Source organism: Mya arenaria, chromosome 1, assembly GCF_026914265.1.
Source record: "Mya arenaria isolate MELC-2E11 chromosome 1, ASM2691426v1".
Taxonomy (NCBI): Eukaryota; Metazoa; Mollusca; class Bivalvia; order Myida; family Myidae; genus Mya; species Mya arenaria.
In genome coordinates, this window is record NC_069122.1 from 17,050,274 (window position 1) to 17,075,355 (window position 25,082).

The 25,082-nt window shown below is 35.0% G+C and overlaps 1 protein-coding gene across 1 annotated transcript; it reads left to right on the forward strand.

Annotated features, from left to right (window-relative positions):
- Positions 1 to 761: 761 nt before the first annotated feature.
- On the forward strand, positions 762 to 21,187 carry LOC128225181 (uncharacterized). The gene is made up of 24 exons (XM_052935240.1): positions 762 to 863; positions 1,270 to 1,404; positions 4,806 to 4,913; positions 5,320 to 5,469; positions 5,791 to 5,861; positions 6,567 to 6,664; positions 6,803 to 6,990; positions 7,268 to 7,459; positions 7,726 to 7,829; positions 8,221 to 8,327; positions 8,565 to 8,682; positions 9,359 to 9,678; positions 10,327 to 10,475; positions 11,953 to 12,060; positions 12,467 to 12,616; positions 12,939 to 13,009; positions 13,715 to 13,812; positions 13,951 to 14,138; positions 14,416 to 14,607; positions 14,874 to 14,977; positions 15,369 to 15,475; positions 15,713 to 15,830; positions 16,516 to 16,536; positions 21,082 to 21,187. The coding sequence occupies exons 1-24, from the start codon at positions 780 to 782 to the stop codon at positions 21,185 to 21,187; spliced, it is 3,087 nt and encodes a 1,028-aa protein (XP_052791200.1). The 5' UTR covers positions 762 to 779.
- The last annotated feature ends 3,895 nt before the right edge of the window (positions 21,188 to 25,082 follow it).

A 25,082-nucleotide genomic window follows, 5' to 3' on the forward strand; every position in this document is an offset into this window, starting at 1 on the left:
CTGTCTCGCGAAACTGTTCAAACTTTTGATTATCTTCTTAAATGCCCTTATAAACTATCATCGGTAATGCGTAAACAGTGAAGAAATGTTTTTCACACCTTATCAAATCTCCTTTAACTGTCATTGCAATTTTTATAACTTACGAAAACACATAGCAATTGTTTGTTTATTTAGGGACACGCGTTCGTGAAAAAGTGTGAAATTTTGACCTTGAGGGAGCCATAAGGTTTTGTGCATGATTTCTGTATTTGGGACCAGCTGTTGTCCTCGACTCCTCGACTTAATTAGGTTTCGCTACAGCGTCAGTATATTTTATATGAAAATAGAAGGAAAAGTGTTTGGGACCAAGCTCCTACCTAGAGAGACCGCCGGTTCTCGAACGATCGCCTGTTCGAACGATCACAGTTTTAATGTATTTTCCTTTACCTGTATAAAAACGGAATAATCTGTCGTTGAGCTTAAGAAATTGCATTGGCTTTGATAAAAGGAAGTAAACAATGACTAGAATCGATGTATAAAGTACAATAAACAAGCCTATCACTATACGTCTTCATGTTAAACATAATCAAATTTATAACTGCAATATTGCAGTATAGATACTAGTGCTTGAATATCATGTTGACACTGGGATTACAAAAAAATGTTTAAATGCCATTTCTGCAGTTTTGTAGTGTGTTTTTGTACAAAATAAACAAACCAGCCTTTAACAAGATCCAAATTAACTTGTTTTATTTATTATTGTAACCACTTACTAGATAGAAAGGCTTGCTCAAAGCTACATGATGTATCCAGCATCGCCTCTCAAACCACAATCTGCTGCAAATGGCAGCGACGAACAACAGGCTGATCAATGGAATGCATCTGTACGTATCTCAAAGCTGATTTTCGAGTTGGTTATATTTTGTGTAGTTTTCCGTCTGTACCAAATGCATTTCACCATAGAGGTAATTTACCGAACATTAAACTTGGTATTTACTGCAATGTACCAAATCAACAATTTTTTTATATAAGATGCTAACCACGGACTCAAGTCATTCAGCTGGCTAAATTATGGGAACTATTTGCGAAATAAATATCCTAATATGGTATACTAGTTTATGTGCGCATAGAAGGTAGTCGACAGAGTCTGTCCAGAATCTGTTGTTCTTCCCTACTTGATATTTTTAAACAGGTGTGTTCATGATACGTCTTTTGTGTAAGTGGTAGCTTAAATATTGTAACATACTTGCATGTTTATGGATTTCATAACTTTCCCTGTTTTTGCTTAAGAACGACATGCTCCTTTGTCCACCCTATTTTGACAAAGCGCTTGGAATTGACGACTCATGGATTAGACGTGGAATTGTTGTGGGAGTTCCAGACGCTGGTATCAATGCGAACAACACGTTTATACGAGGAAACATGGTAAATATTACAACAGTGTTTGCAAATCTCGTTTGTGATTGGTTGCTACTACATTGTAGGCTGTGCATGTTGTGCTTTTTGAATTAAACGAAATGAACGTAAAGAGTTAAGATATTGTATCAGTCCATTGGTGATAAACAACATAGATGAAATAACAGTTGACATATTTTGCATCGTTGATATATCGTTCTCGACTAGCTTCTGTCAACCTCAATTATTTAACGTATGTTGTGCATCAGTGTACATAGCGTATCGAAACAAATGCAAGTACAAGTATATTCATATATATGCTCTTTATTTCCTCTGATCGAGATACATATATTAATTAACATATCAATATATAAATGCATATGTTAACAAAATAAACGAAAAGAAATATGTCATGATAAGTACATGTGAAGATATACTAATGATACGATCAGATATACATTTGCAAGCAGAAAAAAACAACACAATATGACAAAATGTGCATTTGTAAAGAATATGTTTATATCAAAGAGGATAGAAAAATGCATATGTGAACAAGCATAAATGTTACATTATCACGATAAACTGTTGTGCAAGCAGGGACTCGAAACAGGTTTACAGACATTATTACAATGAAATGAGGTTAAAAAGGAACATTTACGATATCTACTTATTGTAACATTTGTATAGGTATTATCATACAGCGAACAAATTCTTACATAAATTTGCAATCAATAAAATATCACTTGCGATAAAAAGAATCATAAGAGTCATCATCGAAATCTTGCTAACTTATGTTTACATGCTAATTGAAATTGAAATGTATTTTCAAGATAGTTAAGCATTTGTAGACAAAGTGAATTGCTATTCTCAAGAAATGTTTGTGTACCTTCTTATCTATGAAAGCTAAATGGTTTTTTTCCAATCAAATATTGCAACTTTGCCTCCTCATTTCCAAACGAAATCAACGAACATATGTCGTGAGGAAAGTTTTCTGAAAGCGTATTTTTAAAATTATTTCTAATATCAGACGATAAATTGCATGAAAATAGAACATGCTTTACGGCATTATTTATAATAACGCCACACGCGTGACATAACATAACTGACTTATTTTCGTATATGCTAGGTTCAATCCAAAGTTTACTCACTTCAAGAGCATGTCGCCTTGATTGAAAATCGTTTGCACAAGTCCATATAATGGCCGGTTCGATTCTTGTATGTAGGAGCATAAAGCGACAAAAAGTTGCGTCACTTTGAACTCTTAGTTTCCAATCGTCTAATTCCGTATTATACACTAACATTTTGCATTTACGTTTCCACATTGACTTTTTAGGAAATATTCCTGTTTGTATATATCTAATAATAAAATCAGATAACTTGTATTTTGACAAAATTCTTATAATGTCCGGAACAAATCCTTTTTGAATACACTTATCAGTTCTGCAAGAAAATAAGGCTAGTCTTTTATTGAAGATCTGTTTTGTAAGCACCGTTGTCGGCATATTGCACAGCCGTTCGAGGAACATAAGCTTCTTTAAATTTATTTCGCTTTCTATACGTTTCCAGCCTAACATCGCTAAACAGATATCGGTTCGTGTTCGAATGGGAAATCGTTGAATAGTTTTTGCCGCCATTCGTATAAAACGTTCTAATTGCATACAGTTTGATTTTGTTAGATTGTTCCAGAGTTCTGCTCCGAAAAGAAGTTTTGGTATACAAATTTTTGACACTAACGATGCTGATGTAAGGGGATTGATGTGAAACGTTCCGATGTTGATTGATAGTAGGGAATAGAACGATGATTCTGCTTTCTTGCACGCTCCCGATATTTTATCATTGTCTGTCATTTTGTCGTTTAGTTGTATACCTACATGTCTTATTTTATCTGTTCGTTCAATTTTGTTTGGCCCTAGATAGAAATTAATGTTCGTTTTATTTTTGGCAGTGTCACCGAAAACCATTACAAAACTTTTTGTCGAGTTTATTATGTATCTATAATTACATATATAATCGTATGTAATGTTCAGTAGATTTTGAAGACCATTTGGTGAAATTGCCGCTAACGCGATGTCATCAGCCAACGTAGTGTTACTTGTTATTACGTTTATAACATTTAAACCTTGTCCACTTCGCTCCAGTGAATCTAAAAGCCCATTTATGAACAGATTATATATCCAAGTTGAAATAATTCCCCCTTGGCGTATACCTTGCAACACGGGAAAGAACTCGGAGGTTAAACCGTTTGCAATGATACAACTATACATATTACTGTGCGCGTCAACTATAAGGGACCAAATTTTGCCTTGAATTCCAAGTCCTGCAATCTTGTAAAATATTGCATCCAACCATACAGTGTCAAAGGCCATTTTTGTGTCGAGCATAGCGACGTATACTTTATTGTGGAGCTCAATATTGTGATAGATGGATTCTTGCAAATTAAAAGACGCAGTTATTGCCCCTGTATTCTTTTGGTATGCGTTTTGCTGTCGGTTTGGAAATTCAATGTTGGTTTCTTTTACCCATTTTGCAATTATGTCATGTAAGACTGTTTCAAATAGTTTATATATATTTGGTAATAGCGTTATAGGTCTATAGTTTCCGGGGTCACTTCTTGGTTTACCATTATCTTTGTAGGCAGGAATAATTAATCCCTTTTTACACATTTTTGGAATTTTGCCTGAGATTATTATTGTATTGAATAACGTTGCCAGGGCCTTATGCAATGCATCGCCTCCATGTATTAAGTGTTCATTAAAAATAGCATCGTATGATGAGGCCTTCCCCCTTTTCAACGTTTTAATATACGTTTTAATTGTTTCGCTAGTGATAGTTGGATTTATTTCTGGAATGCTATTTGCGGTACTGTTTTTTATTTTTAGTTGTTTAACTTTTTCCTCTACAAGCTTTTTAAAATCGTTATCAAATTGGGACCAGCTGTTGTCCTCGACTCCTCGACTTAATTAGGTTTCGCTACAGCGTCAGTATATTTTATATGAAAATAGAAGGAAAAGTGTTTGGGACCAAGCTCCTACCTAGAGAGACCGCCGGTTCTCGAACGATCGCCTGTTCGAACGATCACAGTTTTAATGTATTTTCCTTTACCTGTATAAAAACGGAATAATCTGTCGTTGAGCTTAAGAAATTGCATTGGCTTTGATAAAAGGAAGTAAACAATGACTAGAATCGATGTATAAAGTACAATAAACAAGCCTATCACTATACGTCTTCATGTTAAACATAATCAAATTTATAACTGCAATATTGCAGTATAGATACTAGTGCTTGAATATCATGTTGACACTGGGATTACAAAAAAATGTTTAAATGCCATTTCTGCAGTTTTGTAGTGTGTTTTTGTACAAAATAAACAAACCAGCCTTTAACAAGATCCAAATTAACTTGTTTTATTTATTATTGTAACCACTTACTAGATAGAAAGGCTTGCTCAAAGCTACATGATGTATCCAGCATCGCCTCTCAAACCACAATCTGCTGCAAATGGCAGCGACGAACAACAGGCTGATCAATGGAATGCATCTGTACGTATCTCAAAGCTGATTTTCGAGTTGGTTATATTTTGTGTAGTTTTCCGTCTGTACCAAATGCATTTCACCATAGAGGTAATTTACCGAACATTAAACTTGGTATTTACTGCAATGTACTAAATCAACAATTTTTTTATATAAGATGCTAACCACGGACTCAAGTCATTCAGCTGGCTAAATTATGGGAACTATTTGCGAAATAAATATCCTAATATGGTATACTAGTTTATGTGCGCATAGAAGGTAGTCGACAGAGTCTGTCCAGAATCTGTTGTTCTTCCCTACTTGATATTTTTAAACAGGTGTGTTCATGATACGTCTTTTGTGTAAGTGGTAGCTTAAATATTGTAACATACTTGCATGTTTATGGATTTCATAACTTTCCCTGTTTTTGCTTAAGAACGACATGCTCCTTTGTCCACCCTATTTTGACAAAGCGCTTGGAATTGACGACTCATGGATTAAATATAATGTCACTGGACGTGGAATTGTTGTGGGAGTTACAGACGCTGGTATCAATGCGAACAACACGTTTATACGAGGAAACATGGTAAATATTACAACAGTGTTTGCAAATCTCGTTTGTGATTGGTTGCTACTACATTGTAGGCTGTGCATGTTGTGCTTTTTGAATTAAACGAAATGAACGTAAAGAGTTAAGATATTGTATCAGTCCATTGGTGATAAACAACATAGATGAAATAACAGTTGACATATTTTGCATCGTTGATATATCGTTCTCGACTAGCTTCTGTCAACCTCAATTATTTAACGTATGTTGTGCATCAGTGTACATAGCGTATCGAAACAAATGCAAGTACAAGTATATTCATATTTTTTATTTTATGTACGAGGTTAATATTATTTTCAGAAATCGGATTTGTCCTACAACTTTGTAGATAACATCACACAAACAGGTCCTACCAGTTCATTAAGAACAGGGTAAGCACTGAACGCCGTACACTCAATGTGGCATATTAGTAGTGTCGTTGGCGTCAGGAATACTTTAGATAATAGAAAGTTTAATAATTTAATGATATCCTTAATTGTTCAGTGGGTTAAGCAACGTACGCATCGCTTAAATAATAACAAACTTTGTATATTACATTAATTAATTCAATTACTGAGAAAAAAACATCAGCCAATTAGTTCTTAAATTAAAATTCAGCTTCTGTACTATGAAGTATAAACAGACAACAGTTATAACTTTTCATTTCGCATTGTTCGACAAATCAGTGGGGAAGCGTTAGCTACGCTATCGAAAATTCAATTGATTTAGGCTTCGATTTATACAGTTTCCTTTAAATGATCTGTCTGTTAACTAGTTGTTCGTGTCTAGTTAAAACTTTATTCATTTAACACTGACTTTAAGGAAAGTTATATTATCTTACACTAAGTGACTCTTGTTGGCACGATGTTGCCCGAGAGTGTTGTTTAGGTGTTTGTACTCAAAATATTTCAATTTTAACAATGCTAACGAATATTATTACCAACTTACACTCTGTGAACGAGTCACATTAAATATCATTGAAAAAACAAATTGTTATTCTTGGTGGTTTCTGGATGATGTACAAATGAATGTATAATGTAAAATTCAATAGTAATCTGACCTTATCTAAAAGTGATGTTTCCCCATTCATTTAAAAGTCATGCGATTGCGTGTGCCGGACTCATCGCTCGCCCAAAGACGGGTGATACATGTGTTCCTTGTGGAATAGGTGTTGCACACGGAGCAAAAGTGGCAGGTAACTGATTTATGTCAAACATTCATAATGTCTTTAAAACCGATTAAACAGATGAAATTGTTGAACTACCACCGGAAAACAACTATAACACACAAAGCTGATTTAGATACAGAATTTGATTAAACAATTTATTTTCAGATTTGCAGATTGCAAGGAGAGGAGAAAGAACTTGGATGATTCAAGGCATGGACTCTGCTATTATTTCAAGGGCGTTAGCTTTTAGACGTGATGCTATACAGATATATTCAAATAGTTGGGCTCCACCAAGAGCGTTTATGAAATCAGACTTCTATGTGGAAGAGGTTCTGACTGAAGGAATGAACAAAGTACAGATAACGATTTTGAATGTTCTTTTGTATTTCATTCTAAACTTTCACAATTTATCATATTTGTGCGGTGATGTTATCTTCATATTTGTCGCTGAAAATAATTTATATGGCTTAAAGATTCAAATGTTTTGTCCTCGACTAAACTGATGATCCGAAATAGAAATGCCAATAATGATGACAAAAAGTTGAAAGCAAATATACAACATATGTTCATATAACTCTGGGCGACTTTTTCATATGGTTATGAAAACAGTGTTAAAATCACTCATTTCAGGGTCGGCACGGTCTTGGTACAGTTTACGTTTTCCCAGCCGGACAACCTGGATCTGGTTTTGCAAATCATATTGCAAGCATTACCGTTGCCTGTTTAGGTGTCAATGGTTCCGTCGCTGATGTTAGCGCAGTCAATGCTGCGACACTCGTGTCTGTGTTTTGCAACGGTAGAAAGAGAAAGGATCAACGAATGGTATGTGGGTATATTAAGGCCAAATCTGTTTGTAATATTTTAGAGGTCGGTATCGGCTCCGTTTTTCATGCAATACACATATCTATTGGCCTTTCGAAAACATTCTCTGAATGATCACTTTAAGAACAGCAGCGATTACTATGATTGACCATTCGTAAGCATTCTCAGGTTGATCTTTTTAGGAGGAAGAGCAAGTACACGTATAAAAGAATCGAAATTAAATATAATAATAATTATATGCAATGTTACTTTCTATACGCCTTCAGATAACAGTCGGAGAAGACGAGACAATGTGTGGCACAAGCATCGCCGGTGAATCTGCTGCAACGGCAATTGTTTCTGGAATGATTGCTCTTCTGTTGGAGGCAAAGTAAGATATAATAATTGTCAGCTTTGAGTAGTGGGTAATTCACTCGCATCTATCAAGAGCAACCGGGTTCGATTTTTTTCTTGGACATATGTCTGTTCTATCGGCGCTCGAGCTTGGAAGGTGGTCACAAACCAGACCAAATACTTACGTTTTCTTTTGGTACCCCGATTGCTCCCATAAAACCAAATTACTTTCTCCCCTACTGTTCCATCACGTATAAATGACTACCATAGAAGTCAATATAGGCAGATGTTCACTTTTATTTTGGTGCTATTTATTTAGCAATACAAAAGCTGATCCAAACGATTTTTTATTGCGATACTTATAGAAGATTAAGTACGTTTTCCTTAGTAGTTCTTTTAAGGTTCAAAACTATTTTTGTTTCTTTTAGCCCTGTCTTATCAGCAAGAGATGTGAAACATATATTAATTGAATCAAGCAGCCATCTAGGGATACAAGCAACTTCTGAATTTATGCACAACAAAGATGGAAAATATTGTAAGTCATTTACAAAGTATTACTGCATTGTCGGAAATAATTGGTAATGTTATAATATCATTTCAGAATTAATTCGTATTCGTTAAGTCTAACTATATAAATTAACGAAATTATCTATCGACACTCTGTGGGTCTTCAAAAAAGTAAATATATGGTTATATCTTAACTGTAAGATTGTTTTATTAATATGGTATTTATATGTACTTTTTACTGCAATGTAAAATATATTTTAAAAAGATCATCCCAATTTGGGATTCGGCCTGCCTGACTGTAACCAGATGATTGGACTGGGAAGACACTGGAAACAATTAAAACCATTATGCACAGAACCAGTTATGTTTTCGAAAGAGAATTAGTGAGTAAACAGTTAGTGCCAATAATTTAAATATTTGGCGATTTTTCTATAGGAACTTTAGTATGAGACAATCGACAAAGTTATTAACTGGTACATATATCCAAAGGGCCAGATCTATGTTATCGTAAAAAATATACTCTTTCAAAATTTCAAATTTATTAGAAAAATGCCCAAATTTAGGTCAACATTTATCGATTAGATTTATTTGACTTTGCATAACATTTGCAATTAGATGAAATCTACATTTTTTATCATAAAATAAAGCAGAAAATCCCAAAAGCTATCAGAAGGTTTTATCTTGTTATGATGAAGTGCATATCTTAGTGAAACACTTTTTTAATGAAACGACGAGATATCATATATAATTTCAATGTAGGAAAAAGTACTTTGCTTGCAGCTACAACGTCGTGTTCGCGACGATAAAATATGTTTTTTTAGCTTGAAAGTTAACCTTGCTCGGCCCGTATAATCTGTAAACGCTTCACACATATAACGCAAGCCCCCGCGAAACCGCCGTTGTTCGTAAGTCGTAGAGATCCGCCTTTGTAGAAGAACCGTAAGAGGCCCACTTAATACGTTACCGTAGTATCAGTTCAATTAGGTTTATAATCTGAATCACATTCACCTCTTAGGGGTTATTTTAATTTGATATGACCACAACTTGTTACTATTACAGTCACGACAAAGATCAAGATTGGTACGTTCGAGTATTGGCCGACAATACGTTCTGTAACATAACAGCATGCATAGAGAAGATGGAAGAAGTCCTGTTTAAAATTGAGTTCGTATATTCAGAACAGCATCACATGAAACTCTTGGCTAAATCGCCTAGTGGAACTGAATCAACTTTAGCAAACATGAAACCTTTTGAAAAAGGGGATAAAGCGAGACATGTCCGAAATACGTTCCGGTCCAACCACTTTTGGGGAGAGGACAGTGAAGGTCGCTGGCAAATTTACATTGGTTGCAATTTTTCAGCGGCCTACCCTTTTCCAGGTAAATGAAGAAAATATTTTCAAATGTTGATCAGTTAGAGGGGGTATTACATACCATTTTAATCAGAACATGTTTGTGCATTGTACCTCCAATCAGGGTCTTTGTTAAGTATATGACTGCTGTGTAGGTCCCTTTAATTTTCATTACACCAGTAGATTTAAGGTAAACTGTCCACTTGTAAGATGTGGTACTCGTTAATAAAACATAGTGCATGCCTAAATCGTATAGTTACGAAATCATTATGCAAACATAAGTCGTATCGTTATAAAAACATAATGCAAACATAACTCGTAATTTGCATTCTCTATACACATGATACAATTGGATCAAGATTTAGCGTCAAAAATTACAAACAGTTAGAAATTACCAAATTGAATGTACATTCGATACATAATTTTAATATAATTGCTTCTATATTCAGAAACAAAAATCATATAAATAAACAGTGTAGTTTAAGTACAGGTGTTAGGCACACAGCATATGTACAAAATAAAATAAATAAAGGTATACACACAAGAAAATGACAAAGAGTTAAAAATGTACTCACCGTCTGTAGCTTTTGGTGTTGATTTGCCAAACAAGAAATTTGTAAACAAATGCAAAAACGACACGTATTGTTAACTATTCATTTCATTTCATGTTTTTCAGCCGATGATTGTCATTTGGCTAACGCACGTTTAGTTATACATGGTACGATAGGAACTGGAAATACACAGCAATATCGCAATGCGGATATATATCAAGAGGTTGCTGTAGACAGCAATGAACTTCCTTCAAATGCTTCAGATCGAACACAGGTTAAAAACACTATCAAAACCACGGTTATAACACAAAATGCTGTTTTAAACAAAAACAAAAACGAGTCCTATATATGGCTATATATGAAGACCATTTGGTGAAATTGCCGCTAACGCGATGTCATCAGCCAACGTAGTGTTACTTGTTATTACGTTTATAACATTTAAACCTTGTCCACTTCGCTCCAGTGAATCTAAAAGCCCATTTATGAACAGATTATATATCCAAGTTGAAATAATTCCCCCTTGGCGTATACCTTGCAACACGGGAAAGAACTCGGAGGTTAAACCGTTTGCAATGATACAACTATACATATTACTGTGCGCGTCAACTATAAGGGACCAAATTTTGCCTTGAATTCCAAGTCCTGCAATCTTGTAAAATATTGCATCCAACCATACAGTGTCAAAGGCCATTTTTGTGTCGAGCATAGCGACGTATACTTTATTGTGGAGCTCAATATTGTGATAGATGGATTCTTGCAAATTAAAAGACGCAGTTATTGCCCCTGTATTCTTTTGGTATGCGTTTTGCTGTCGGTTTGGAAATTCAATGTTGGTTTCTTTTACCCATTTTGCAATTATGTCATGTAAGACTGTTTCAAATAGTTTATATATATTTGGTAATAGCGTTATAGGTCTATAGTTTCCGGGGTCACTTCTTGGTTTACCATTATCTTTGTAGGCAGGAATAATTAATCCCTTTTTACACATTTTTGGAATTTTGCCTGAGATTATTATTGTTTGAATAACGTTGCCAGGGCCTTATGCAATGCATCGCCTCCATGTATTAAGTGTTCATTAAAAATAGCATCGTATGATGAGGCCTTCCCCCTCAACGTTTTAATATACGTTTTAATTGTTTCGCTAGTGATAGTTGGATTTATTTCTGGAATGCTATTTGCGGTACTGTTTTTTATTTTTAGTTGTTTAACTTTTTCCTCTACAAGCTTTTTAAAATCGTTATCAAATTGGGACCAGCTGTTGTCCTCGACTCCTCGACTTAATTAGGTTTCGCTACAGCGTCAGTATATTTTATATGAAAATAGAAGGAAAAGTGTTTGGGACCAAGCTCCTACCTAGAGAGACCGCCGGTTCTCGAACGATCGCCTGTTCGAACGATCACAGTTTTAATGTATTTTCCTTTACCTGTATAAAAACGGAATAATCTGTCGTTGAGCTTAAGAAATTGCATTGGCTTTGATAAAAGGAAGTAAACAATGACTAGAATCGATGTATAAAGTACAATAAACAAGCCTATCACTATACGTCTTCATGTTAAACATAATCAAATTTATAACTGCAATATTGCAGTATAGATACTAGTGCTTGAATATCATGTTGACACTGGGATTACAAAAAATGTTTAAATGCCATTTCTGCAGTTTTGTAGTGTGTTTTTGTACAAAATAAACAAACCAGCCTTTAACAAGATCCAAATTAACTTGTTTTATTTATTATTGTAACCACTTACTAGATAGAAAGGCTTGCTCAAAGCTACATGATGTATCCAGCATCGCCTCTCAAACCACAATCTGCTGCAAATGGCAGCGACGAACAACAGGCTGATCAATGGAATGCATCTGTACGTATCTCAAAGCTGATTTTCGAGTTGGTTATATTTTGTGTAGTTTTCCGTCTGTACCAAATGCATTTCACCATAGAGGTAATTTACCGAACATTAAACTTGGTATTTACTGCAATGTACCAAATCAACAATTTTTTTATATAAGATGCTAACCACGGACTCAAGTCATTCAGCTGGCTAAATTATGGGAACTATTTGCGAAATAAATATCCTAATATGGTATACTAGTTTATGTGCGCATAGAAGGTAGTCGACAGAGTCTGTCCAGAATCTGTTGTTCTTCCCTACTTGATATTTTTAAACAGGTGTGTTCATGATACGTCTTTTGTGTAAGTGGTAGCTTAAATATTGTAACATACTTGCATGTTTATGGATTTCATAACTTTCCCTGTTTTTGCTTAAGAACGACATGCTCCTTTGTCCACCCTATTTTGACAAAGCGCTTGGAATTGACGACTCATGGATTAAATATAATGTCACTGGACGTGGAATTGTTGTGGGAGTTACAGACGCTGGTATCAATGCGAACAACACGTTTATACGAGGAAACATGGTAAATATTACAACAGTGTTTGCAAATCTCGTTTGTGATTGGTTGCTACTACATTGTAGGCTGTGCATGTTGTGCTTTTTGAATTAAACGAAATGAACGTAAAGAGTTAAGATATTGTATCAGTCCATTGGTGATAAACAACATAGATGAAATAACAGTTGACATATTTTGCATCGTTGATATTTCGTTCTCGACTAGCTTCTGTCAACCTCAATTATTTAACGTATGTTGTGCATCAGTGTACATAGCGTATCGAAACAAATGCAAGTACAAGTATATTCATATTTTTTTATTTTATGTACGAGGTTAATATTATTTTCAGAAATCGGATTTGTCCTACAACTTTGTAGATAACATCACACAAACAGGTCCTACCAGTTCATTAAGAACAGGGTAAGCACTGAACGCCGTACACTCAATGTGGCATATTAGTAGTGTCGTTGGCGTCAGGAATACTTTAGATAATAGAAAGTTTAATAATTTAATGATATCCTTAATTGTTCAGTGGGTTAAGCAACGTACGCATCGCTTAAATAATAACAAACTTTGTATATTACATTAATTAATTCAATTACTGAGAAAAAAACATCAGCCAATTAGTTCTTAAATTAAAATTCAGCTTCTGTACTATGAAGTATAAACAGACAACAGTTATAACTTTTCATTTCGCATTGTTCGACAAATCAGTGGGGAAGCGTTAGCTACGCTATCGAAAATTCAATTGATTTAGGCTTCGATTTATACAGTTTCCTTTAAATGATCTGTCTGTTAACTAGTTGTTCGTGTCTAGTTAAAACTTTATTCATTTAACACTGACTTTAAGGAAAGTTATATTATCTTACACTAAGTGACTCTTGTTGGCACGATGTTGCCCGAGAGTGTTGTTTAGGTGTTTGTACTCAAAATATTTCAATTTTAACAATGCTAACGAATATTATTACCAACTTACACTCTGTGAACGAGTCACATTAAATAGCATTGAAAAAACAAATTGTTATTCTTGGTGGTTTCTGGATGATGTACAAATGAATGTATAATGTAAAATTCAATAGTAATCTGACCTTATCTAAAAGTGATGTTTCCCCATTCATTTAAAAGTCATGCGATTGCGTGTGCCGGACTCATCGCTCGCCCAAAGACGGGTGATACATGTGTTCCTTGTGGAATAGGTGTTGCACACGGAGCAAAAGTGGCAGGTAACTGATTTATGTCAAACATTCATAATGTCTTTAAAACCGATTAAACAGATGAAATTGTTGAACTACCACCGGAAAACAACTATAACACACAAAGCTGATTTAGATACAGAATTTGATTAAACAATTTATTTTCAGATTTGCAGATTGCAAGGAGAGGAGAAAGAACTTGGATGATTCAAGGCATGGACTCTGCTATTATTTCAAGGGCGTTAGCTTTTAGACGTGATGCTATACAGATATATTCAAATAGTTGGGCTCCACCAAGAGCGTTTATGAAATCAGACTTCTATGTGGAAGAGGTTCTGACTGAAGGAATGAACAAAGTACAGATAACGATTTTGAATGTTCTTTTGTATTTCATTCTAAACTTTCACAATTTATCATATTTGTGCGGTGATGTTATCTTCATATTTGTCGCTGAAAATAATTTATATGGCTTAAAGATTCAAATGTTTTGTCCTCGACTAAACTGATGATCCGAAATAGAAATGCCAATAATGATGACAAAAAGTTGAAAGCAAATATACAACATATGTTCATATAACTCTGGGCGACTTTTTCATATGGTTATGAAAACAGTGTTAAAATCACTCATTTCAGGGTCGGCACGGTCTTGGTACAGTTTACGTTTTCCCAGCCGGACAACCTGGATCTGGTTTTGCCAATCATATTGCAAGCATTACCGTTGCCTGTTTAGGTGTCAATGGTTCCGTCGCTGATGTTAGCGCAGTCAATGCTGCGACACTCGTGTCTGTGTTTTGCAACGGTAGAAAGAGAAAGGATCAACGAATGGTATGTGGGTATATTAAGGCCAAATCTGTTTGTAATATTTTAGAGGTCGGTATCGGCTCCGTTTTTCATGCAATACACATATCTATTGGCCTTTCGAAAACATTCTCTGAATGATCACTTTAAGAACAGCAGCGATTACTATGATTGACCATTCGTAAGCATTCTCAGGTTGATCATTTTAGGAGGAAGAGCAAGTACACGTATAAAAGAATCGAAATTAAATATAATAATAATTATATGCAATGTTACTTTCTATACGCCTTCAGATAACAGTCGGAGAAGACGAGACAATGTGTGGCACAAGCATCGCCGGTGAATCTGCTGCAACGGCAATTGTTTCTGGAATGATTGCTCTTCTGTTGGAGGCAAAGTAAGATATAATAATTGTCAGCTTTGAGTAGTGGGTAATTCACTCGCATCTATCAAGAGCAACCGGGTTCGATTTTTTTCTTGGACATATGTCTGTTCTATCGGCGCTCGAGCTTGGAAGGTGGTCACAAACCAGACCAAATACTTACGTTTTCTTTTGGTACCCCGATTGCTCCCATAAAACCAAATTACTTTCTCCCCTACTGTTCCATCACGTATAAATGACTACCATAGAAGTCAATATAGGCAGATGTTTACTTTTATTTTGGTGCTATTTATTTAGCAATACAAAAGCTGATCCAAACGATTTTTTATTGCGATACTTATAGAAGATTAAGTACGTTTTCCTTAGTAGTTCTTTTAAGGTTCAAAACTATTTTTGTTTCTTTTAGCCCTGTCTTATCAGCAAGAGATGTGAAACATATATTAATTGAATCAAGCAGCCATCTAGGGATACAAGCAACTTCTGAATTTATGCACAACAAAGATGGAAAATATTGTAAGTCATTTACAAAGTATTACTGCATTGTCGGAAATAATTGGTAATGTTATAATATCATTTCAGAATTAATTCGTATTCGTTAAGTCTAACTATATAAATTAACGAAATTATCTATCGACACTCTGTGGGTCTTCAAAAAAGTAAATATATGGTTATATCTTAACTGTAAGATTGTTTTATTAATATGGTATTTATATGTACTTTTTACTGCAATGTGAAATATATTTTAAAAAGATCATCCCAATTTGGGATTCGGCCTGCCTGACTGTAACCAGATGATTGGACTGGGAAGACACTGGAAACAATTAAAACCATTATGCACAGAACCAGTTATGTTTTCGAAAGAGAATTAGTGAGTAAACAGTTAGTGCCAATAATTTAAATATTTGGCGATTTTTCTATAGGAACTTTAGTATGAGACAATCGACAAAGTTATTAACTGGTACATATATCCAAAGGGCCAGATCTATGTTATCGTAAAAAATATACTCTTTCAAAATTTCAAATTTATTAGAAAAATGCCCAAATTTAGGTCAACATTTATCGATTAGATTTATTTGACTTTGCATAACATTTGCAATTAGATGAAATCTACATTTTCTACATTTTTTATCATAAAATAAAGCAGAAAATCCCAAAAGCTATCAGAAGGTTTTATCTTGTTATGATGAAGTGCATATCTTAGTGAAACACTTTTTTAATGAAACGACGAGATATCATATATAATTTCAATGTAGGAAAAAGTACTTTGCTTGCAGCTACAACGTCGTGTTCGCGACGATAAAATATGTTTTTTTAGCTTGAAAGTTAACCTTGCTCGGCCCGTATAATCTGTAAACGCTTCACACATATAACGCAAGCCCCCGCGAAACCGCCGTTGTTCGTAAGTCGTAGAGATCCGCCTTTGTAGAAGAACCGTAAGAGGCCCACTTAATACGTTACCGTAGTATCAGTTCAATTAGGTTTATAATCTGAATCACATTCACCTCTTAGGGGTTATTTTAATTTGATATGACCACAACTTGTTACTATTACAGTCACGACAAAGATCAAGATTGGTACGTTCGAGTATTGGCCGACAATACGTTCTGTAACATAACGGCATGCATAGAGAAGATGGAAGAAGTCCTGTTTAATAATTGAGTTCGTATATTCAGAACAGCATCACATGAAACTCTGGGCTAAATCGCCTAGTGGAACTGAATCAACTTTAGCAAACATGAAACCTTTTGAAAAAGGGGATAAAGCGAGACATGTCCGAAATACGTTCCGGTCCAACCACTTTTGGGGAGAGGACAGTGAAGGTCGCTGGCAAATTTACATTGGTTGCAATTTTTCAGCGGCCTACCCTTTTCCAGGTAAATGAAGAAAATATTTTCAAATGTTGATCAGTTAGAGGGGGTATTACATACCATTTTAATCAGAACATGTTTGTGCATTGTACCTCCAATCAGGGTCTTTGTTAAGTATATGACTGCTGTGTAGGTCCCTTTAATTTTCATTACACCAGTAGATTTAAGGTAAACTGTCCACTTGTAAGATGTGGTACTCGTTAATAAAACATAGTGCATGCCTAAATCGTATAGTTACGAAATCATTATGCAAACATAAGTCGTATCGTTATAAAAACATAATGCAAACATAACTCGTAATTTGCATTCTCTATACACATGATACAATTGGATCAAGATTTAGCGTCAAAAATTACAAACAGTTAGAAATTACCAAATTGAATGTACATTCGATACATAATTTTAATATAATTGCTTCTATATTCAGAAACAAAAATCATATTAATAAACAGTGTAGTTTAAGTACAGGTGTTAGGCACACAGCATATGTACAAAATAAAATAAATAAAGGTATACACACAAGAAAATGACAAAGAGTTAAAAATGTACTCACCGTCTGTAGCTTTTGGTGTTGATTTGCCAAACAAGAAATTTGTAAACAAATGCAAAAACGACACGTATTGTTAACTATTCATTTCATTTCATGTTTTTCAGCCGATGATTGTCATTTGGCTAACGCACGTTTAGTTATACATGGTACGATAGGAACTGGTAATACACAGCAATATCGCAATGCGGATATATATCAAGAGGTTGCTGTAGACAGCAATGAACTTCCTTCAAATGCTTCAGATCGAACACAGGTTAAAAACACTATCAAAACCACGGTTATAACACAAAATGCTGTTTTAAACAAAAACAAAAACGAGTCCTATATATGGTTACCGGTATTTATAGCTGCATTGGTCGCGTTTTTTATTGCATATAAATGTAGAAGAAGAAGTTCATGCAGATTAAAAATGACTGAGGTATGAGTGTCAATCCGTCTCGTCAACCATTTTAAATGATGTTGTTTCTACCTCTGATCAACACAAAAACTTACATCAGTCAAAAAGAAGACGAGGATCAATGAATAAGTATGAATGTTAATATGTAAAAATGTCTATGGAAAATCAACCGATTGTCAGATGTATTTGTTCAAATCATAACATGGACAGTGTATAAAGTGACTGAGCCGGACAACAAAGCTGGGATTTTTTTATTAACGTCTTTGCTGTTCACCTACTCATTGCGTTAATTTATAAAAGTTGTATGTACTACACGTAATTTACAATTGTTTCATTTACAGAAAAGCATAAATTAATATCGAAATAAATAATTATTATGAATAATACCGTGTTAAATTTGAAACAAAGGTGCTAAAAACAAGGTATTTCTGCCTTATGAGATGTAAATCTTTAAGGACCCAGCAGTCATTTAATATATGTGCGTTTTCAGCAATTAAATACACGGAAACAATCTTGATATAAGTTGAATATGTTTTTATGTTTGTTATACATGTGTTTGAAAGTATTTAGGACTGCCACTTTAATGAACAGTTACAAAGCGATGCATTGGCTATCTTAATACAATATCCAAAAGGAGTTACATAAACGTTTGCATTCAATTTCAAAAAAATATGTCAGATTACTGTTATCACATGACATATTTTTGGCGAAAATTGAAGTACTTATTTCTCGAGTTATAGCTTGTCACCAATTGTATACAACCAACTGACGTAAATGTCAAGTTGTACTTCACTATTTTACTATAATGGAATGAAAAATGTTTGTATTACACACAAAACTAGGAATGTCATTGTTGAAATCCTTTCTTTAATCAGAAAAACGGCGTTTTAAACATTTGGCGTAAGAAAGCTTAACTTTCGTCCTATTTTCTATTACAAGAGGGAAATTCGATGTTTATAGTACATTTAATGTATTGTTATTTGCGTGACGTTTTCTATTAAGTTATGTTTTCAATTATTTGGATGGGTTACATTATAATGAATTGAAACTTAAATCTGGAAATGATGCATGCATTATTTTTTATGTGACCCAGCCTTGGGTAGGCACTTTTGACAAGCACAGTACAATGTCGATCTTTCCCGATATAAAACAGTCTATCATGGTGTTCAGACCTCTTTTCTATCTCTGTAGATTCACGCTAATTACTTTTCTTCCCTGGATACGAGACCTATACAAAGGTCATAGTTTAAGGATCAGAGCTGCCTCTTATGCGGCTTATCTCTTTTCATTTTGATACCATCTAGTTCATGGTTTCATATTTATAAGCATTTGGGGTCATCAGTGTAAGCTATTTTTTTTGTTTTACAGTTTAAAATTCATTCTAATATTAATATGCTTCCAGTTTATTATGTATCCTTTTGAATTGATCATCTCGCTCCGACTATTGGTTCGAGGAATTGTTACACATTATTTTACGTTTTTTATACCCAACCTAGTTTCATAACGACTGTTTAACATATTTACGACGCTTCATTTCAATACCTTGAACACAAGTGTACTGCTTTTGAGGTATGGTGAAAATAACAGTTTTTGCAAACAATCAAACGGCGTAGCACCACAACAATTGAACATAAAATGATGACGCATACTACATATATGAATAACTGTTACCGGTAGCCGGTGAATATTTGAATTGTATTTCGCGTAAAAGCCAATGTTTACGTTTTACATGCTAAGGCAAAGGCTATGACATACCATTATACCATGCATTTAATTTAAATAAAGTCGAATCGCAGCAGTGCAGCAACATCATAATGAGTTTAAGGAGATTTATCATTGATTGACAATAAAAACGTTTATTGTGTACATTGAATGTTGCAACCTTTATATGATCAAATTATTTTGTAAGAATTTAATTTACTTTTTGTATTATAAGTACCAAAGAATGTAAATTTAATAACACAAATTCAGTAACCTAGTAATGCTTGAGCGTTAAGCAAAGGTCTAACTCTAAATACATATAACACCTTTTTGGATATCGATTTTATTAAAAAATAAAGCGTTTCCAGTTTGTTATCGTCTTAATAGTTTCATTTTTTTAAGGTTTAGACTTTTAATGATAAAAAAGCAGCTTTCAGACGATGTCAAGAATACCGATTTCTTAAATGTTTCAAATGACTTGAAGAATACCCATTTTTTTCAAATATTTCAACTGGCATGAAGACTACTCCTTTCTCAAATGGTATTTAGAAAGTAGAAATACTAAACAGATGTATAATGCTGAAAAAAAAACAACTGCGCTACTTAAGTATAATACGCCCAACACATCTTTAACCAGCTATTTCAAACACTACACAAATTAGTTCACAGCATTTTTTGAATTCTAAACGAGAACTCTTTTGAAATGACTAAATGTTGTTTTAATTGAATAATACCTTACCAATTGATATGATATACCAATTGATATCCAAACAATCCTAATATATATAACATAATTAATACATGTTTAACCATGAAAAATTTACTTAAATCACAAGATAACAAGATAACTCTTGAACAACAAAGAATGCTGAATTCAATTTGATATCAAAGTATGCTATTGTTAAAAACAATATTGAACTGTCACATACCTTCTTTACAGACTACTGTAAAGAAATTTAGAAAAAACATTGTTGGACTGAAAATTGTGATATATATAGTGCTTATTCGAGAAATACGGGACTTACTTTTTAACAAACGGTGAGCGAGTGACTTGAACCTTACTTTTCGGTGGATATTCGTTACACACGATACAGAAAGTGTGTTCTTATTGCAATTGTCAGATTTACAGAATTTTTATATCTATTGTACTTGAAAAAGTATTGTTAATTGCTCAACATTAAGTGATCACCTTGTCGATATCCCTTCAAAGACCTATTCGTCGCGCATGAACATACCGCTATTTAAAGAACCGCTACATCGTTGCACATAGCGATACATCATGGGAATCCACGTTTCGCAGTGGCGAACAAATATTGGAACATTTCACAACAAATCAAAATCATAAATACAGTTAGAATGAATAAAGTATCACATGGACATGTGTCGTTATGCATACGAATAGTGCTTGTCTCAACTCACCATTACCAAAACAAACACCGTGCTGACTAGTTCTATATTTTATGATCATTAATCATGATCTCTATTTGAAAGAAAATTCATTACCCATTTCCTGGAGTTAACATGTTTGCCTTACAAGGGAAAACTCAGCATTGCCAAATGAGAAACGCTCTACATCTAGGCACGACACACTGCTCTTTTCCAGGAGCAACTTACTGCCCACTTCCGGGGAGGACTTACTGCTCTCTTCCGGGAGCAACTTACTGCCCACTTCCGGGGACGACTTACCGCCAACTTCCGGGGGCGACTAATTGCCCGTCTTCCTGGGGTCTTTTATTATCAAAGACCTTTCCTTCTATATAAACGCCATATCCATTAGCACTTACATCACAAAATACTGCAAACTGAGATACAGCTACAGACGTCAAGCCTCGCCCAGAATCATTAAGGATACGAACGTTATCTTTTCAAAATATAAGTTCCTCAATGGCTTTTTGTGACACCAAAAGTGGCGAATTCCAGCTTGCCCTGGATATTTAACAATTGCACATGAACCTGGTAATTATACGAACTTTCTGTTCCACTTTTTCGATCCTATGTGTCTGTATAAAAAATGGCTTATATCAAAGTTAAAAAAATATCTGAGCCACTCTGCCTATAGACTAGGCAGCTAATTACATTTATTGTTTGCCAACAAGAAACAAAAATCAATCAGAGATTGTTGAACATAAAAGCTCGATTCCAGATCTTCTGAAAATGTGTCTTTTTCTTGCGATGCCGTCATCTAGAACATGATTTTGTGGTTTTTGACCTCGAAAAATTACTTCTACCCGTAAGAATATGTAAATATGTGACCAGAAAGCACAGAATGGCATTGAACAGTATACAAAATATACCGTTTTACCATTTACTTCAAATGCGAACTCACAAAACAACCTATATGATTAGAATGTATCTATGTGATGGTAGGCATGTGTACACATGTGTCAGTTTTGAAAATTTCATATGCTACATTTACGTCCTCGAACATGACTCTATACAAATGTAAATGAGGATTTATAGGTCTACAATCTAGCACTTACCTAGGTTTTCCAGACTTTTCATACGCTACAGTGTGTTTACGACCATCTGGTTTTCGCTCGTCGTCAACACAACCCCCTTGTCTAACCAATATTTTCTTTGCTTACATATTTTTCTTTGTTTTAAAGGACATACTGATCTCTTTTTTTAATTTTGCCCTATAAGGCAGTGTTTTGAATGACAACGTGTAGCCATGCTCTTTGACATTTATATGTACGAGTTATCAGGAACTCGCCATTTCGAAACATGTGTTTTAAGCCTACCAGCAGGTGATTTCGCGGAGCGAGTGTCAATCCTTTGAGAACTTACATCACTGATCGCTCGTGATTCCTCAAGCTGTAAGGATTTTACCGTTATCTCGAGCGGTGTTATATCTACAGCTTCTTCGGGTTGTTGTGTATCTGCAGTTTCCTCGAACTGCTGCCTTCCTACAATAAAAACAATACAAAAATAACAAAAACCAATATTCATCTTATTGTTAGAACTGCTAGGACACTATACCCTCCAATGACCGGCCTTCCACCTGTTGAAGCACAACCCAGGCTTCGTTGGTGCTGCTGAATGTATGTTCGCAGGTGGAACCCTTTGAACTGCTCTTCTGGAACCTCGCTGATAGGAATGAAAACGCCCACATGTCTTACGGGCTTAAACTTCCGGGCCGTGCGAAATTCGTCCTCCAAATCCTCTGCCAACAGATAAGACTCGAACTCATGTGCTACGCGCCAACCAAACTTACTCGAATCAGGTAGCATCACCTATTTCTGACGTTGTGATAGCATCCATGGTTCAACAAAATAGATGTATGTGTACTCTCCTTACCTGTTCCAAATAGCAAAACTATATTGATTTAAATTTAATATTTCGTAACGTTTTTAAACACAGGCCATGTAATTTCTATTTCAATTATAAATTAACACATAAAGTACATCGACTATCTTACTTTGTATTTGTAATTCACACGATCCTAACCATCTCACTGCTATAAGCTTACTACTAAACCATATCAAGCTGCTCAGCTCAAGATAACCACTAGTATTTTGAGCATGTTGTTTGATTGCTTAATTGAAAACATGAATTTCAAGATATAGGAAAAGAGATGTTATTCCTTGTTTGACTCTATCAGATCAGTTGTGCTAAGTGCGTTTTATAGCACCCTTGAATTTTGGAGTTTCCGTAGAAATGTTATTTTTTTATATTGTTGATTCCTTGTGTATGAGAAGTAACAATCACTTAGCTTAACATGTTCCCTATCTGCTCTACCATATCGTTCTCATGCTGTGTCAGCTTAGCTTCTATCAACTAAATTACATCAGTGCCGTCCATTGTAACTGAACTACACTCTCGGAAAAAATCAACAAAAAGTTCGAAGTTAAAGCAGTCTCGGTAGAAATGATCAAAGCCCACATTAGCTGCAAAGCTACGTCATTTGCCGCGCTTTATACTGCCACGTACAAATTTGACTATTTTGAAACAGTTGTTCTCCGCTTAACGGTGTTACGCTTTGAGCTGTATTTCCTGTTGCTTGCTGCCCAGTACATTGCAATGACACCCGGCCCCGGTCCAGAGCTCCGAAATGCCAGACAGCGTAATGGTGGACGCTGTGGCAGCCTCTCAGCAGTAGAATCAGCCAACAACACGCCACCTGTAAGTGATGCTGAGAGTAGTCAACTGGCATTGTCACTAGACATCCCTGCCCATTTGGTGCAGACTTCCCATTGACAGGCGTTCATCTGCTCCTGCTTGAATTCTCGGCCTCAGCGGGAGGCTTCGGAGGAGTATGAAATATCGGCTACAAGTACGGACTACAGATCGGCTTTGAAATGACGTCGGTTATTTTAGTCATCCGATCCGAACTTCGACAAACAGTTTGACGGGTAAGAAAAATCGGTAAATAAAATCAAAACTGTAAACGCAGAAATTAAACAGGAACATGCAAATTTGTCAAGAACTTTAAATTTGCTTACGCGGGAACTAACGTCCGTAGGAGATGAATAATCTTAAACTTAAATTACATGCCCTACACCAAACTGAAAATGAAACAGCGATAGAAATTAAAAACAAAGTTCAAAGATTATATTACAAATACAATTAGTATCGACGGTGATCAAATGAAATAAGGAAATACGTTTATACTGCCCGGAAGTGGTGATCTCCAAACTGGTTACATTTGCTAATTATCTTGACCGGGAAAGTGCGAATTTCGAACTAAAGGAAAAACTGTTAAGTAGTTGGTAGGATTGTGGAAGAATGGCCGGAAACAGTAGTTAAAGCTAGCATCGGTATTCATCCGTTTCTAAAATAATGTATCGACGAGAGAAAGGCTCATTTCAAACATAACAGAAAATGGAAGTTGCATTTTTTACAATAACGTTGAAAAAAGGCCAGTTCTAGTTGAACAATAGGGTTACGGCCAAGGTCCAGAATACAGTTTTGTAAATTCTAGCAACTTCACCAATGTTAAAAACTGTTTACTTAACGTTCAGGGAGTGAGAAAGTTTGAAATTAAATGCTTATTTTCTGGCGTATGTGCTCAGATCGCATCATTTGTCTCTATGAAACATGGGAAACTTAAAATGATAGTTTTAATTTATATATGTCAATTTATACTTTGTATACTAAATCTCGTATATGCTCAAACAAACGAGGTTCTACCGGATTGGCTGTTATCGAGAATGGTTGGTTAAATGACCATGTTAAACGAGTTAGCGATGATTTAGATTGTATAGTTTTGGTTTTTGCAAAACATCTAAGCTCTATGCATAGTGACATTAACTTTTTATCGACATATATGTCACCCCAGCGGTCGACAATTTATGAAAAACTTAATGGGAAAATAAACGCGATTGTATCTGACCTTCCGTCGGCTGATCTTATAGTCGCTAGAGTTCTAAATGCGCGTATCGGATTTCTGAATAATTTTATTCCAAGCAATGACTTCGACTTCGTATTCGGAGACTATGCTGTTCCGTAAAGTAATTAAGACACAATTGTGAATACACTTGGGACATCGCTAAGAGATATGTTCTGCACACATGATATTCACACAATGAGCCTGACCTCTGTTTCATGATACTAAAGGATAACTCACATGTACCGCGAACAATAAGCGAAGCGTTGAAGACGATA